The following is a 16,040-nucleotide window of genomic DNA, read 5'->3' as shown; positions in this document are numbered from 1 at the left end:
GGTCATGGTAGCATGCAAATGCTATACTATACAAAAGTCAAGACACTCCACAGGCAAGACTGCAGCCAGGGAAAGGGGATAAAAACTGTTCAGTGGCATATGTTTTCCTAGGTGGTTTCAGGCTTGGCATACCAGTGATGCATTGTTACTGAAAAAGGTTGCTGTTTTGGGGCCTTGTAATATTTCTTCAGGAAGAGATTTAATGGCCTCTCAATTATGTTGAAAATTAAATGAGATTGAGACACACTTGCTATGCACGGGTACACTGTAGCTGGCTTTACTAACTTAGCTGGTCTTTTTGTCTTAGTGAAATTTTCTAACCCAAAGTTAAACAAGTCATTAGATTTCAGCATATGAACTCTTTGACTTTTCCAGTAGGAATTCTTATTAACTTTTCCAGTGGAGACATGAATCTTAGTAATTTTAAGCCTACTGGCTAGGCTTGCCTAGCTTTTGCTTCTGTAAGTCTCTTAAAAGTATCACTGTGCCTTTCCTTGGGGGTCTGCAGACCACAGATTGGAAGTCACTGTGCTGAGGTAATGTGAAAGCAAATGAGATAGAGGTCGAAGCAGGTAGGCAGGCCTTTTTTTGAAAGGAGACAGGGCAAGTCTCTGGCAAGCTGGAGATGGAGACAGTATTCTTACTGCGAGTCACAAGCTCTTCTGACTCCAGTCTCAGCCTACAATTTCTAATACTGTCACAGTCTGCTGCCTCGGTCACTGGTAGCCTACCTCTCCATTAGCAGCAATGAAATTTGTATTTTTCAAAATTAAAAGCTTGTTTCCTTCCTTTTTTTCCCCACTAAAAAAGGCTAAAACCAAAAGAGACCACTTCATTGATGCCTGCAAAGCCTGAGACAGTGGCTCCAAGGTGTGCAAACTGTCTCTTATACCTGATGGTAGATCCTAGGAAGAGTAGCCCACAGATGGATGAAGGAATTACAGCTTATCCTAGATAGGATCCTTGACACAAACCTAATCTAGAGAAGGCTTATTATACAGAAAAAGCAGAGTAAACCTTCTGTAGGCTCCAGAACTTCAAACGGTATAATCGTTTCAGAGTCAATAAAGGCAGATATTTAAAGGCACATACCTTATCTTATCTTTGGATTTTTACTCACATGGCAGACCAAACCAATACTGTTTACTACAAATATCTATTGGTGCCCTTCCAGGTTGTCATTGAAGTCATTCTGAACAGCCATTAAAAAGACAGCTTTCTTTATATGGAATCAAACCAATACGAGGAAATTTGCTTTCCTTTTTTCCTTTTTTCTGCACTTGCAGTGTTTTGAGGTTATTGACACAGTACCTTTGCTTTGAGGTTGTTTTTCACTTGACTCTAATTGCTGTGCTGGAATAATTTTGCTCTGTATTATACCACCACACCAAGATTTTCAAGAACAAACCTCTGGAACTAGACACCTGTGTTAGTATATGGGTTTCTGAGAAGCACAGAAAACCTGTTTGTTCTCAAATTCAATGGCTACATACTTAGACTTTTTAGGAAGCCAAGCTACTAACCTATGGAACTTTCCTGAATGCATTGGCATTTTTTTTCTTAGCAACTTTTAAAGAATTCTAAAAGATTTTAAGAGTTTGAAGACTAGTTTAAGGACAGTTTAGACTCTACCTTAAAAAATAAGAGAGTTTAAAAGGCATTTTAAAGAATAACATGCAAAGACTTTAAGAACTCTTTAGTTTGCTTGGAGCAGGGAATTGGACTAAATGATCTTCAAGGGTCCTTTCCATCCTAAATCTTTCAATGATTCTGAATCTCATGAGAAAGTTTTCTCTCACAACAAAAAAACCCAAATTCACTCACTGCTAAAATAAGGAAATCTGACTAACACTGTTCTCCACTTCTAGAAGAATGTTACCTGTTCTATGGCCAACTGGAGTAAGGCAACAGTGTCTGGAATGAAGTGGGTAAAAAGTTATATTATCAAAGGAGGTTGATTCAATGTCATTGGCAGACAAACTGCAGAGGCAAGTAATTAATATTGATTGAGCCAGACTTTACCACATATGTTTATTAAGAACATTACATTAAAAATCAGAGGCATACATTTTGATTTTGCAGCAGATTCTTTGAGGATGGGAGACAGTTGCCTGGCAACTTCTGGTCTCATCACCCTTTCATTAAATGTTGTATGTAACAGTTTTCCTCTACTGCTTTGAATTTAAAAGCTTCACTGAATAATGAAAAGAAGTCAGAAGAATATTTAACAATAGTTCTGTATTGTTAGCATAAATAATATCCTCATTTTACTTCCTTTACCCATCAGCAGCAGAGTCTAGAAAAAACATGTCTGACTCCCTTGTTATTTCTTTGCACCACACTGCATATGAAACTGTGCAATTGTCAGTGCCAAGCATCTTTGCCCTGAAGAACTGAGTCTGGAAGAAGCTGGGCTGAGATGAGCTAAGAAATACAGGAGTTAGCAGTTGGATTTTTTTTCCAGCAGTATAGTTTAAAGGAATTTTTTTGTTGTTGTTGCTAGAGTTGCCACCACTAAAAATGAAACTTTGGTCCTATAGCATGTAAGTTTTGAAAATGTATTTTCTGGACGGGCACCACAGCAGCTCATGTCTTTCAGTGAGACATGCAAAAACCAGTTTCTGGTGACACTTGTCTGTGGTACTGCCTTGGGATAAACTGCTAATGGAAAGTTGTCTAACTCTCAGCCTCCAAATGCAATTTTGCTTTTCCCAGGCAGACGAGCATTGAAAAATGCTTTCAAAAGCCAGTCCTAACATTGGCAGTGTATGAAAGCCAGTTTGCTCTTATTCTCCTTCCTAATTTCTTTTCTTCTACTTCAGTCTACTTCAGGATGCATTGTAAATTCAGTTCCGTAACATTTTCCAGAAGGTTTTCAGGTCAAGACTGCAAGAGGTCATTAAATGATTGTCCGTTCTGCTTGATCAATTGGGATTGATCCATCAGTCTCTTTCTTTGTTTTGCTATCATAAATCCCTTGACCTTCAGTGTGTGAAATAAGTGTAAATCCTGTGTGCTGCACGTCTATGCCAGCTGGATCAGATTAAGAGGGTGGGGTAACACTGGGGATTAATTATGTGGAGAAAAAAGGGAACAAGAAGGGACACATAGATACCATCCCCAGAACTTCTTGGGAGGAGATTGCTAGTATGCACTTAGGTAAAAGGCTGAAATCATGCAGAGAGGAGCTTGTTCTATCAGCTGGACTTACTGGTTTGGAGAAGGCTCTCCAATACTTTTCAGAGTGAGGCTGTGTAGGAGGTATGCTCTCAGTCATAGCATAAAAGCAGAGCCTCTTTGGAACTGTGGGTCCATCTCTTGTATTCCACCAGCGGAGTGACCTGGTGGGTGGGGAGACAAGCTGTTGTGCTGTGAGCACAGGAGGTGGTGGTGCTGAAGAAATGTGTGAATCTCATGCTCAGCCCATGAGATTTGACAAGTCTGGAGTAACACAGACTGAGGCCTTGTTTAAATTGCATCTTAACCTGGGGTGTGATTTAAAACCAAGATGCTTAAACTTGTGCCAGTACTTATGTGGGCACTTGTTTCAATTTAGCTTGATTAAACATTTAAAGCATAATGAGAAAGGCAGTCTTAGCACTGGGGGGAAAAGGATGTAAGTTATTTTTCCTGTGGACAAAACCTTACTTTCCAAATTTTCGGTTCTCCTAAGTGAATTACTCAAAAGAGAATTCTCTTTGCATTTTATATCTGGCCTGTGCTAAGGAAAGAAAAACTAGAGCCACCTAAAATTTGGCAAAAGCATGTGTTAAAATCAGTATCAAACTTTATTAGATTCATGCAAATAGTAGTAGTAAGGTCATATAACCAGCTGGGCCCATGTCCTCCTCTCAGCCATTATTTGCCTGGGGAAGATGCAGAACCTAAATGCAATGAAGTCAGGAAAATCAACCGAGTTTTAATAGTTAAATTAGGTTTTGCAAAATATCCCACTTAAAGAAGCGTGAACTCCAAGTTAATGAGTGCTTGCTCTAGAACAGTCCTCCTGCAATTTACCTTTCCATTATGCCAGGCCATCTTTTCTCTTACTCCCAAATGCTGTGCATTATTTTCAGGGACAGATAATAGTCCTGGTCTGATAGGTCCTACTGTACACCTGAATGTAAACTGTAGCAGAGAGAAGTGGCCAATACATGGGAGTAGTGGGTCTTTTTCTCAATCTCCAAGGTAAGGCAGTGCATGGAAGAAGTAAATTGGAAGCCAGGTAAGATGAAGGAGATGTACAAAGGTCTATGTAAGTCAGATCCTAATTGCAGGATCCTCTTTGCTTGCTATGTACAGAGTTTAGGCAGCCATGGAGCTCTAGGCCAGATGCAGCTTTTGCTGAGTGTAAGAGACTTTTTAGCTGGTGAGACTTTGAGCCCTGAACCCTGTGTAAGAATTGATTTTTAGGCAAGATTTTGTCATATTTGAAGTGAAACTTATTTCTCATGCCTGTCTAACAGAATGTGTTTTCTTCTCCCCTTGGAGCAGTGGAGTGAAGTGCAGCAGATGATAAATGGTACCCCGATCTACATGTACCAGGACTGCAGTGTGCTTTCCGAGGGTGACACCGATCACTGGCTTCGCACCAACTGGATTTATCGGGGTGAGGCAGCCTCACGTGTTTATGTGGAGCTGAAGTTTACTGTGAGGGACTGCAAGAGCTTCAAAGGTGAAGTGGTGACCTGCAAAGAGACCTTCAATCTCTACTACATGGAGTCTGAACAAGATGTTGGGATCCAGTTCCGCCGCCCGCTGTTCACCAAGGTCTGTATTGCTGAGGGTGAAGACTGAGTCATATCTTTCAGCTTAAACTTGTCATATCTTTCAGCTTAAGCTAGGTGTGTCTTGCTGGCTGGGACAGGCCAGGAGAACCAGCATGTGGGGAAGGGCATGGATAGTAAGTGCTGTCCTTAGAGTAAACTTTACCCCCAGTGCCCTCTGTGATGCTCAGAGCAGTCTCTGCCACAGGAGGCATAGGAGGTTTCAAATGAGATCAGACCTGTGTTCTGCGTAACCTCTTATTTAACCAGACACCACATAGGTAAGGATTCTAAAGGGTTGTGACAGGGCTGGATGGTTATACCAATTTTAGAAATAGTAAAGCAGAGACCAAGGGAATTTTACTTGCCTTAGGGAATAAAACAAGATTAGACCAGGCAAAGAACAGAATCCAGTTCAGGTCTCAGTGGTCCTGATTATTTACTCTGATTGCCATGAGATATAGGGTCTTGTTTCATAAACCCAGAGGTGATGGCTTGCTGCAGTGAAATTCTCCCTGGTGTGAAGGTATTTAGCACTGCTGTATATTACCTGCTGTTTTCCTCAATGTTGTGCACTCTTGCCATGGAAACATTGGAATTGCAGAATAGAGAACCTCTGCTTTCTTTTCTTGGATGAAATTCTCTAAGCCAATTCTGTTGTAATAGAAGCCACAGACCTAAATTATTTGACTGCCCTTTCCTTTGCAGTTAAAATGGGATGTGATGGAAACAAAGAGTAGAAAAGACCACCACAGGCAGAGCAGAACTCTGGTAACTGACTCCCCTCCCTCCCCAGTGCTCCTTCACCTCCCCTGCAGCCTACAACATGAATTTGTGCGATACCTCCACAACTCCTAAACATGCCTTATGATCCCTGCCAAATGCAGCTGCTCTACAGAGCCTTTCATCTCCCATCCAACTACAAGGAGTGGGTGGTGTCGTACAATGGGAAGGGGCCTGCGGAGGAGAGGATCAGTTATCAGGCTCTCCCACCAAGAAGAAAGGCCACTCCACCTGCAGTCCAGCTCTTCCATGTCACAGGGTGTCACAGAAGCCTTTCCCATTTGCTCAAGCATAGAAAATATCCTCACTCACTCATTCACTCTTATCCTTTGTTTGCAGAGGCAGTGGGAATGCAAAAGCATGGGAGCATTTTTCACCCAAGTACCTACAGTGCTGAAATATGTTGAGTGCTGCACAAGGAGCACCTTACACTAGATTATCTGAACTGCAGCAGCTACAGCCTAAAAGCAAGTGGCTCTAATTCCCTGATTGGTTTCAAAGCACAACTCTTGAGTGGTGTTGTGGATTTACTGCATGCAATTTGCAAACAAAGAAAATTATGACAGAAAAGGGGCAGTTCCTGAAGACCTCTGAAATCAGGGACTTGGAACACAGGGTATTGTAGGAGACCAGTGAATGGCTACCAAGCAGTTGAAGAAGATGATGGATGGATGGAAAGTACAGAGGCAGGAAAATATGCCCACCCCATTTTTAACGCCTCTTCCAAGTGCAAAGAAATCATGTGGTGCAGTGGCATTAGAAGCAGTTGACTAGACAGCCCCTAAAAGGCCTTAGTATAAAAGAAGCTTGAGAAGAATGGGTATCTCAGCTGCTGTGGCCTGTTGAGATGGTAAAACTGTTGTCTTTCTCTTTTTCATGCAGCTCAACACTGTGGCAGCAGATCGAAGTTTCACGAGCAGAGACATCGAATCGGGGGCCATGCAGCTGAACACAGAAGTGTGCCCCATTGGGAAGCTCTCTCGCCGGGGCTTCTACCTGGCTTTTCAGAACTCTGGGGCTTGCGTAGCCATGGTGTCTGTCCGAGTGTATTACAAGATCTGCCCGGAGGCCGTGCGGGGCCTGGCCCGCTTTCCAGAGACGCTGGCAGGGTCAGAGGGGCTGACAGAAGTGCCTGGGGTCTGTGTGGAGTATGCAGCTGAAGAAGTGGGCTCTCCCCCTAGGATGCACTGCAGCACTGACGGGGAGTGGCTGGTACCAGTGGGCCAATGCATTTGTGCTGTGGGGTTTGAGGAAGTTGATGGGAGCTGCGTAGGTGAGTATGCAGACACTAGCTGTAGGCCATGGGATAGGTTCCAGAGAGCTAGAGATCAGAGTATCTGTAAGCAGAAAGTGGGAGAGTTAGTGTGGTCTACCTCTCTCTTGCCTATCCTCTGTATCTTATATCTTTCCTTCTCCTTTTCTTCTCCTTAGCTTCTCTTTTTCAGTTGTGATTTTTCTCCTCATGTGTCAGGTGTAAGACCTGCACACACCTCTCCACTCCCTCTTGGGTTTCATCCAGGAGCTTTCAGCTCTGGAGCTAGTTTCTGCGAGCTGTAACTATGTGATTGACACTGACTCACTCAACTACTGGTTCTCACCCCTTGAACAGCAGCCTTGTTCTCTCAGGGCAGACGGGTCAGACACACAGAGCAGGGTATTTGTCCTATGACTAGAAAGCTGAGAGGGGGGAAGGTTTCTCCTCTGTCCCTCGTTCTTCTTGGACTGGAATGGCTCTTCTGCCATAGGAAACCATGTAAAGCATATTGCACAATAGCGTGGTGCCTGCTCTTCTGAAGAAGAGCAATTAGCAAGCAAAAGAGTCACCAGGGTGCTGGAGTCATAGCAAACAAGGGTTGTTGGAGTAAGATGTGCAGGGCTCTCCCTTGGCTGCAGAGAGGACAAGATTTGGCTTCTTAAGGCAACTTAGTTTGACATGTGTGGTGTTTTGGGGGATATGTATTATTACAGGGAGAGAGGTAAAAGATAGCAGATCTCTGCTCTTGTTGCCAGAGCTGTGTGGCACAAGGCTAAGGCCATAGGGATCCTCACAGTGCTCTCAGATTCAGCAGGTGCCCCATGTCTCTGCTCTGCTACAGGGATCTGGTGTCTCTATGAATCCCTACTGCTTGCTGCTTGTTTTGCTTGGGGAGCTGGAGAAGGTTGAAGCACAAGATCCTTGGCCTCCTCCAGCAATCCCCTCTCTTCGCACAGCCCAGCCAGTTTTTCCACTTAGGTGCTACAGAGCTCTCCCCGCCCTCCTGAGAGCACTCCTCTGGGAAGGGGCAGGGAAGCTGTCATGTCTGGACAAGCCTCGACTGCTATCGAAGCACAGGTTCATTCTACATCTGTGCTTTCATCCCACTCCGCCCAAGTACAGCTGCAGCCAGAAGTATGTTTTGCAGGATTAGTAGGAACCGGGGAGGTCTCCGCAGGAGAGGAAGGGAAGAGGGGAGAACCTAGGAGGAGTAGGGAGAGGTAGTTCACGACTACAATAGTGTCTTACTGGAGCATCGGGGGAGAAGGTGAATGCAGGGGGGATATCTTAGGATCTGCTCCCTCAGCAGAAAAGACCAGACTGTGCAATGGACGGGGAGTAATCCAGCTCAGGATAAAGACTGAAATCACAGCTTTTATTTTGTCCTCAGAACAGAGGAGGACTTCTTCAGACATGTAAAGTGTGACAGGATGGAAAACCTGGCAGCGTCATTCTGATTCTGAGTTTTGTCTGGAGTAGGGAGCAAAAAAAAGGGGAAAGCTGCACCTTTGCCTTTTAACGGGCAAAAGAACCTGACCTCTGTTAGAGGACAGGAGACAACAGAAAGCCAGAGGATCAGGTCCTCACCTAGTTCCCTCAATCTCTCTGTGAATTCTCAGCTGTGTAATTCTCAGCTCTGCTGGGCGCAGAATGGCTCAGCCACCCCACAGTCCCCGGAAAGCTGTGCCTGCCCCAAAGCATTCAGAGTTTGCTGCCCATAAACCCAGAGCTCGTGATTGACTTCCTCAACTCTGTAATGTGCGGTGCCCACGGAGGCTGGCTGTGCCCCGGCCTGTGCTCTGGCTCCTTGCTGGGCTCTGCAGGGCGGCAGGCGAGCCGAGCTCCCCGTCAGCCCCGCTCTGGTGCCTGCAGCCTTCCCGGCCTGGCTGGCAGACTCACGAGGGGCACCTGCAGGAATAAGGAATGAAGGAAGCGCCCCAGCCATCCTCTCTGCCCTCCGGTGCTTGGTGAGCAGGCCCTTTCCCACACTCGTTATTCCCACCGCGCTGCCCGGAGCGGGTGCCCAAGGCCCGCGGAAACCGGGGCCCAGCGGGGCTGGGCGGGGGCCGAGGCTGCTGGCTGTGCGCCCGCCTCCCCCGCCCCCGGCCCGGCCGCGGGCAGCCGCCCCTCCACCTCCGCACGCCCGGGGCAGGGCGGGGGGAGCCGGGAGCACCAGCAGTCCCCTCCGCACCGCCGGCCCCGGCGCCGGGCCGGGCCGGGGCGCTCCGCACCGCCCCGGGGCGGGGCCGCGCCGGGCTCCGCGGGCCGCTCCCGCCCCCTGCTGGCCGCCGCCGCCACCTCGTGTCGCCGGTGTCCTCGTTGCTGCCCTCGCCTCCTGGATTTGTCCCTCCGACCCCAGTAGTTCGTGCAGCTCCCGGCTGCGGCGCCTCTGCCAGGCTGTGCGCTCCCTGCAAGGCATCTCCTGCTTGGAGGGGCTCGGCACCGCCGGTGGCACAGCAGGTGTGGGCCGTGGGCTGGAGTGGCGCTGGAGCTCAGAGCTGGAGGAACAGAGGCTCTCCTGGGGTCGGAATTACCTCTTCTGGAACACAAGGCTTATGAGGAGCGGCTGGAGGAGCTGGGGGTGTTCAGCACGGAGGCTCAGGGGAGACCTTATCCCTCTCTACAGACGCCTGCAAGGAGGGTGTAGCCAGGCAGGGATCAGTCTCCCAGGCAAGTGGTGACAGGACAAGAGGACATAGTCTTTAGCTGGTTTAGGTTGGACATTAGGAAGAATTTCTTTACAGAAGGGGTGATAAGACATTGGAATGGGATGCCTATGGAGGTGGTGGGGTCACCATCCCAGAGTTGTTTAAGAAAAGACTGAGCGTGGCACTGAGTGTTATGGTCTGGTTGACATGGTAGTGTTCAGTCACAGCTTGGACTTGATGATCTCAGAGATTTTTTCCAGCCTAATTGATTCTGTGATTCTTGCAAAAGTTCCCAACCCCAAATTTCTATAATTTACTTACAGACGGTCTCAGCCTGATAAGAGTGTATGTATATTGTGTCATATCTGTGGCAGGTAGTATTATACAGGCATCATCAGAACCTCTGTGTTATACGAGAATGTGGCCTTGCACGTCTCTGTTTTTCATGTCAAAGCTCTCCTGACCCAAACTGATCCAATGTCAGGAGCTCTCAAATCTTATGCTGGAGCAAAGTGGCAGGAGGCCTCAAAACTTTCATCTTCAGTCCAGCAGGTAGAAGTGTTCTCAGTTATGAGCAGCCTGAAGATCAAAGTAACTTTTACTGCCTCTTTCTCAAAGGGATTACTTGATCTGGAGTATAAATTGAATCTCTTTGCACTGTGACAATCAATACTTGAGCCTTTTAATTGTTTTTAATGGCCCTTTCTATCATTAATCACATAGTTGCATGATTGTATCTCAGAATGATAGATTTTCCTGAGTGGTTCTGTCATTTCCTGGGATCATAAGGTGCTGGTTGCTCCTACTTGTGATTATTCCTTTTTTCTGGGCTCTTTAAGCATCCCTTCTGCAGACTGATGATGAGTAGTCTTGTTTGGCCTGTGTTAGTGGAAAGTTTTCAAGGTCCCTCAGGTGTTCCTCTTTGTCACATTTTGTCTTCTGGATAACAAATCATTTCCTATACTATGCTCCACCACAGTAAGCCATTTGTGTGGAGCTCCAGAACAGATGGTTTTCTCCGTTGGGATCTCCTGAGGATTACACAGGATATTCTTGCTTTTATAGTGCAATATAAAAAGGGTCATTCCCTCAATGCACAAGTTAAATGCAAAGTGGTAGCTCTGGCAGAACATTAGTGTATGCATTTCTCAACCATGTGATTAGTAATAGATTGGTTGTTTCTTTAGCTAGAGAACATTTGATTCATTTAGCACAGGCTGGCAAACCATTGCTCCGTCACAGATTTTCTCCTCCCTGCTACACAACTGTAGAGGTGAAGCATTGACCTTGAGACAACTGGTAAGCTGACCAGTGCTTCTGTGGTTTGAACTAATAGTAATACAGCAAAAACAGCTTGTCAGATGTTATACTGAGAGAGTGTGGCTGCTCATTTTTGTAGGACTGGAAGTAGAAAACATGTGACACCTATTCTCTTGCAGTCTGTGTTTGCTTTATAGCCAGTTACACTCGATGCTGGGAGGTGAACTGATGGCTTCCTAGATATTCCCCAGGGCCCTGCTAGGTGATGCTCTGGTACAACACCTGAAATCAGCAAAGATGCTTCTGCTAGAAAGCCTACTGGCTACCTCATATGAAGTCAGCAAGCAGAAGACTCTGAGGAGTGCAAGGATTTGTAGCTACTCTTTATGATTCTTGTTTGTGGTGTGGAAAGCTAGAAGGACAAGGTGGGAACTAGTCTGGGCTTACATTGGAAGAAATTTCTCAGGTTTACTGGATTCTGTATTCACACAACATCTGTGAGGAATTAGATCCCCCTTCTTCAGTCTGATATAAGTCCTGTCATAATACTGATGCTACCTTGAGTTTGCATCTTCCCTCTGTCTGCTCTGAGATGATTGATCTAGGTGACTGCCAGGTGTTCCTTCCAACCTAAATCTTTCTGTGAACTAAAAAAATGGAGGCAGATAAAGGAGTGTTCAAGAAGCTGGGCAAAACTGCCAGGCAGTTTTTTGTTGATCTGGGTTTATTGATTATGTTATGTTGGCTTGTTTGTCCTTCCACAGCCTGCCAGCGAGGGTTCTACCGCCACTCCCTGGATGCTAAACGCTGCCTGAAGTGTCCCCCCAACAGCTTGTCCAACGAGTCAGGGGCTACGTCTTGTTCCTGCAATGCAGGCTTCTACCGAGCACCTTCGGAGGGCCAGAACATTGCTTGCACCCGTGAGTTGCACACAGAAAGAAAGAACAATATCCAAACAGGCTGGGGGATGAACTTACTGAGAGCAGCACCACAGCGAGGAACTTGGGGCTACTGCTGGGTGAAAAATTGGGCATGAGCTGGCAGTGTGAGCTTGCAGCCCAGAAAGCCAAGTATATCCTGGACTGCATCAAAAGCATGTGGCCAGCAGGGTGAGGGAGGGGATTCTCTTCCTCCACTCTGCTCTTGTGAGACCTCATCTAGAGGGCTACATCCAGGTCTGGGGCCCCCAGTATAAGAGAGACACGGACCCATTGGATCAGGTCCAGAGGAGTGCCCTAAAAATGATTGTAGGGATGGAACACCTCTCTTATGAGGAAAGGTTGAGAGAGTTGGGGTTCAGCTTGAGAAGAGAAAGCTTTGGGGAGATCATCTTGTGGCCTTTCAATACTTAGTGGGGCCTGCAAGAAAGATGAAGAAAAGGTTTTTATACCCTGGCCTGTAGTGACAGCACAAGGGACAAAGGTTTTAAACTGAAAGAGGGTAGATTTAGATGGGACATATGGAAGAAGTTTTTTATGATGAGGGTGATGAGATGCTGGAACAGGTTGTGTGTGCCCTGTCCCTGGAAGTGTTCAAGGCCAGGTTGGATGGGGCTTGGAGGAACCTGGTCTAGTGAAAGGTGTCCCTGCCTATGACGGGAGGGTTGGAACTAGAAGATCTTTAAGGTCTCATCCAACCCAAACCATTCTGTGATTCTATGAACAATGATATGGGGGAGAAAAGAAAAGGTTGGAAAATGGGGATGAGAGATCAGAGAGGGAGAGGCTGGGGTGGAGGGAGGGCTCCATTTGAAACGCATCAGCAGATGGGAAGCTGTCACAGAACTTAGGGCATTAACAGCTGGATCTAACACTTCTTTCTGTGCTCCCTGTAGGCCCACCCTCGGCTCCCCGCAATGTCAGCTTCTCCCTCCTTGGCACCCAGCTGAGTCTGTGGTGGCAGCCGCCCAGTGACCATGGCGGGAGGAAGGACCTGACTTACACAGTCTTCTGCCAGCGCTGCCATTTCCTGTCCTGTGAGCCCTGTGAGGCTGGCGTGGTGTTCTCCCCCAGTGCCTCTGGTCTCACGAAACCTGCAGTGGACGTGGATGGCCTAGAAGCTTACACCAATTACACATTCACTGTAGAAGCCCAAAATGGTGTTTCAGGAATGGGACCTGCTCCACAGAGAACTGCTCCAGCTGTCTGGGTCTCAGTTGGACATGCAGGTTAGCAGAGGCAGAGAGAATTTCTTCCTGCTCATCATGAAAAGGAAGAGGAATCTCTGTGAATATTTAAGCTTTCTCCATCTTCTCCTTCTGCCTGACACATGTGTTGGTATGGTATGATAAGGATTCTGAAGTACCTCTGCCTCTGGCATGTAAAGTCCATTAGTCATATTCCTTGTAAATCAATGTAGCAGTAATCATTATCAACCAAGAGCTATGAATCCACCAAGAACATAAACGAGGTGAGGAGGATGAAGCCCTCCCTGTCACACAGCCTACGTATTGTTACCTGCATGACAGGAAGAATGAGGACTGTGTCATGAAATATTTCCTGTGACTCAGATATTGCAAAACACCAAACCCAACTGAAACCCTGGTGTAACTGGAAAATAAAAGGTTTTGAAAGCATGGAGGGATGAGGATGTTAAATCTTGACACATTTCTGTAGGTTAGCTTCAATCTGGCTAGTTTGGCTGTCCTGTAGATACTTTCCAGAGCACCATGAAATGTGATTATAAAAAAGTGACATCACAGTGCTCAACAACCCTTGCTGCATTCCCTGGGTTCTAATTTAGTAACAAAATATGACTTTTCTTCCTGATGCTATGCGGGGGCAGCACAACTCTGAGCTAGAAAAGCAGAGCTACTTTTGGCTTGCCTCATCACTTCCTGATGATGATGAAGGACAAGGAGAGAACCAGGCTTAACTCCTCAGTCCTTGCAGACTCTTGAGAATTAACTTTTTATTCATGAACAGCATGCATTTGCAGGCAGCTGAGAGATTTTGAGCACTGAGTTTCACTGTACCCTTATGCAATGCAGCTGCATTCATAAGTCATTACATAGTATAACTGTGCTACTGCTACTGTAGGAGCATAAAATCCTAACATTTTTTTATTTCAAATTGGACACTTTCAGTGCAGTCCTGGAATAAATGTAGTTTCCTGGAACATGGGTTTTGTTTTGAGGGCCGAACACAGTTATGCTTCCACTGTTGGGGCAGAAGCACACTATTCATGGAAAGCGACTAATTACCACCAGAGACCTCCTTTCCCTTCCACCACATGGGAGGAAAATGACAGTGGCAATAAGACTCAGTTCCAGTTGCATGGTATGACCAGATCTTCTGGTGGAGAGAGGGCATAGTTTGCATTTTGTTTGTATTTCTCCCTCATGTTCTCCATTCTCTCCCACTGCAGCTCCAGTGACAGTATCCCAGTTTATTCTGACACAGAGAGATGACAGTAGTCTTTCTGTTTCTTGGCTTGCCCCACGGCAACGCAGCCGGACCTCAGTGGAGTATGAGGTCATGTTCTTTGAGAAGGTAAGGCCTGCCTGATTTGCTCTTCCCCCTTTCACCCAAAGGGCTGGAAGTGTCCTCTTGTTCAGCATGCATTTGTTACTTGATCCTGTTTGGTTCCTGCAGGGGGAGGAGGCACGTTACACAGTGAAGCACCTTCTTGAGCCGAATGTCACTCTGCGAGACCTGCAGCCAGACACAGCCTACCTGCTCCGTGTGAGATCCATCACACCCCTGGGGCCTGGGCCCTATTCCCCAGAGCAGGAATTTCGCACCCTTCCACCAGGTAAAGGACTGGTATCTCATCTGGGAGAAACTCACTTCCCTATCAGATTGTATATTCTCATGGCACATGGATCTCTTTTTGTGTTCTGCTGGCTGTAAGGCAAGACACCGCTCTCCTGAGTTCCTTGTCACCAGAGCCAAGCCTGTTGCTTTGTAAAGACAAAAGGCGTTCTTGTTTCCTTGTTGTCTTATAAAATTTGCTTGCACTTACCCCTTTAGACCTGATCAGTCTCAGTTTAGTGTGTTGTACTGGCACAATACTTAACCAGACCTTCATTTAGTTCTTGAAAGACATTTTTATTTGGCTAATATTTCTAAGTTTGAATGCTGGTCAAATGATTACCATATGTCTCCTTTTGTGTGCCGGTTACTAGTGAAAAGGAGAGCTCAGAGGACCTCAGCACTATTTTTTCCAGCTTTATCAGTTCCACCACATGTAGTCCAGCTCCTGAATGTAGCTCTGCCCAAAGAGATGGTATGTGCCACTGAAAAAAGTTCTTCACCTAAGTACAATGTGTAGAAGGCCAAGCTGTCAAGAAGAAGCCACAAGAAGACCTTTCTCCTGTGTCAAAAAACATCTTGTATATGCCCAACATTCAACCTCCTCATTCCCTGGGCCACCCAGAAGCTTCCCCTTAAGCTAAAGTTTTCTGTAATGGAATTTGCTCTCTCTTCATTCCACAGACTCCTATTGACCCTACGGATAACTGTAGAAATACATGTATTGAAGTGCTGCATTTGAAAGACTAATTTTATTGTAATGAAATAAGGACACGAGGAGGAAAGCTAAGGCATACCTTAATGTAACTAAATACTTAACAGTGTCAAAGCTGATAAGGAGTTGGGATACCATCACTGGAATATAAAGGTTGGGCCCTTTCTGGCACCAGGAGCTTTTGGTAAAATCTTCATGAAGTCACAGTGACAAATGATGATAACAAAAATGATGTTTAACCAACTAAATAATGTACTACAAAGGCCATGTGAAAAATATGTAAATTATCATGCAAAATTGTTTTGATTAAGAAAGAATAAGTTAGAAAATACTTTAATCAATATTGTGCTTTATTTCAAATGAAAGTTGATCAGCTTATCATGCCAAGACAAAGGTATTTTGAATATGAAAGGTATTAAAAAGAAGTGCCAGCAAGGTTTCATTTGATGAGAGTTCTTGTTTGATAATACTAGGAGCATTTTTCAGCTGTTATAATCTAGGAATATTAGTGTAGCAGGATTTGCAAGAAATGACAATTTTGTATTTGAATCTGAATTTGATAATTTATATCCCTTTAATTCCTGCAGAAGTCCTGTGTATTTAAAAGGTTCTCCATTTTATTAATAAAGATACTATTTCACCTTCCAAATCTTAGATTTTTGATTTTAACAAAACAAGGACATTAGCTCGGTCTCTTGATTTCTGCTTAACTAAGCTGATGATTTTTAATAATTTTAGTGGAATGAGTCAGAGGAAGAATAACTAATGTTAATTAGGCTTTATGGATGCTGGCCATTCGACTAGATGTTAGGAAACACTTCCCCACACAGGTCTGTGTATCATTTGTTCCTTGCTTTAAAG

At 45.6% G+C, this 16,040-nt stretch overlaps 1 protein-coding gene and 1 long non-coding RNA gene across 7 annotated transcripts in view; one reads left to right on the top strand and one right to left on the bottom strand.

Moving 5' to 3' along the window:
* The window catches only part of EPHA1 (EPH receptor A1), a 34,339-nt gene that overhangs the window by 10,750 nt on the left and 7,549 nt on the right, over positions 1-16,040 (top strand). For 3 of the 6 annotated variants that reach the window (XM_068182799.1, XM_068182797.1, XM_068182800.1), the window contains exons 3-8: positions 4,495-4,770; positions 6,432-6,822; positions 11,477-11,632; positions 12,547-12,879; positions 14,079-14,203; positions 14,306-14,465. In XM_068182799.1, coding sequence (XP_068038900.1) covers positions 4,513-4,770; positions 6,432-6,822; positions 11,477-11,632; positions 12,547-12,879; positions 14,079-14,203; positions 14,306-14,465 — 1,423 coding nt within the window. In that variant the 5' untranslated portion in view covers positions 4,495-4,512. Of the gene's footprint in view, positions 1-414; positions 3,160-4,076; positions 4,226-4,387; positions 4,771-6,431; positions 6,823-11,476; positions 11,633-12,546; positions 12,880-14,078; positions 14,204-14,305; positions 14,466-16,040 lie in introns of those variants that run through there. The other 3 variants (XM_068182802.1, XM_068182803.1, XM_068182798.1) reach the window with 3 other exon arrangements.
* Positions 6,224-9,175, bottom strand: LOC137469805 (uncharacterized). The gene is made up of 2 exons (XR_010996684.1): positions 8,704-9,175; positions 6,224-6,886 (listed from the first exon to the last, which is right to left on the bottom strand). It is a non-coding gene; the product is annotated as an uncharacterized lncRNA (long non-coding RNA).

The sequence above is a fragment of the Anomalospiza imberbis genome, chromosome 2 (assembly GCF_031753505.1).
Source record: "Anomalospiza imberbis isolate Cuckoo-Finch-1a 21T00152 chromosome 2, ASM3175350v1, whole genome shotgun sequence".
Lineage (NCBI taxonomy): Eukaryota > Metazoa > Chordata > Aves > Passeriformes > Viduidae > Anomalospiza > Anomalospiza imberbis.
The sequence above is the reverse complement of the archived record's forward strand: the minus strand, read 5'-3'. Positions and strand labels throughout refer to the sequence as shown.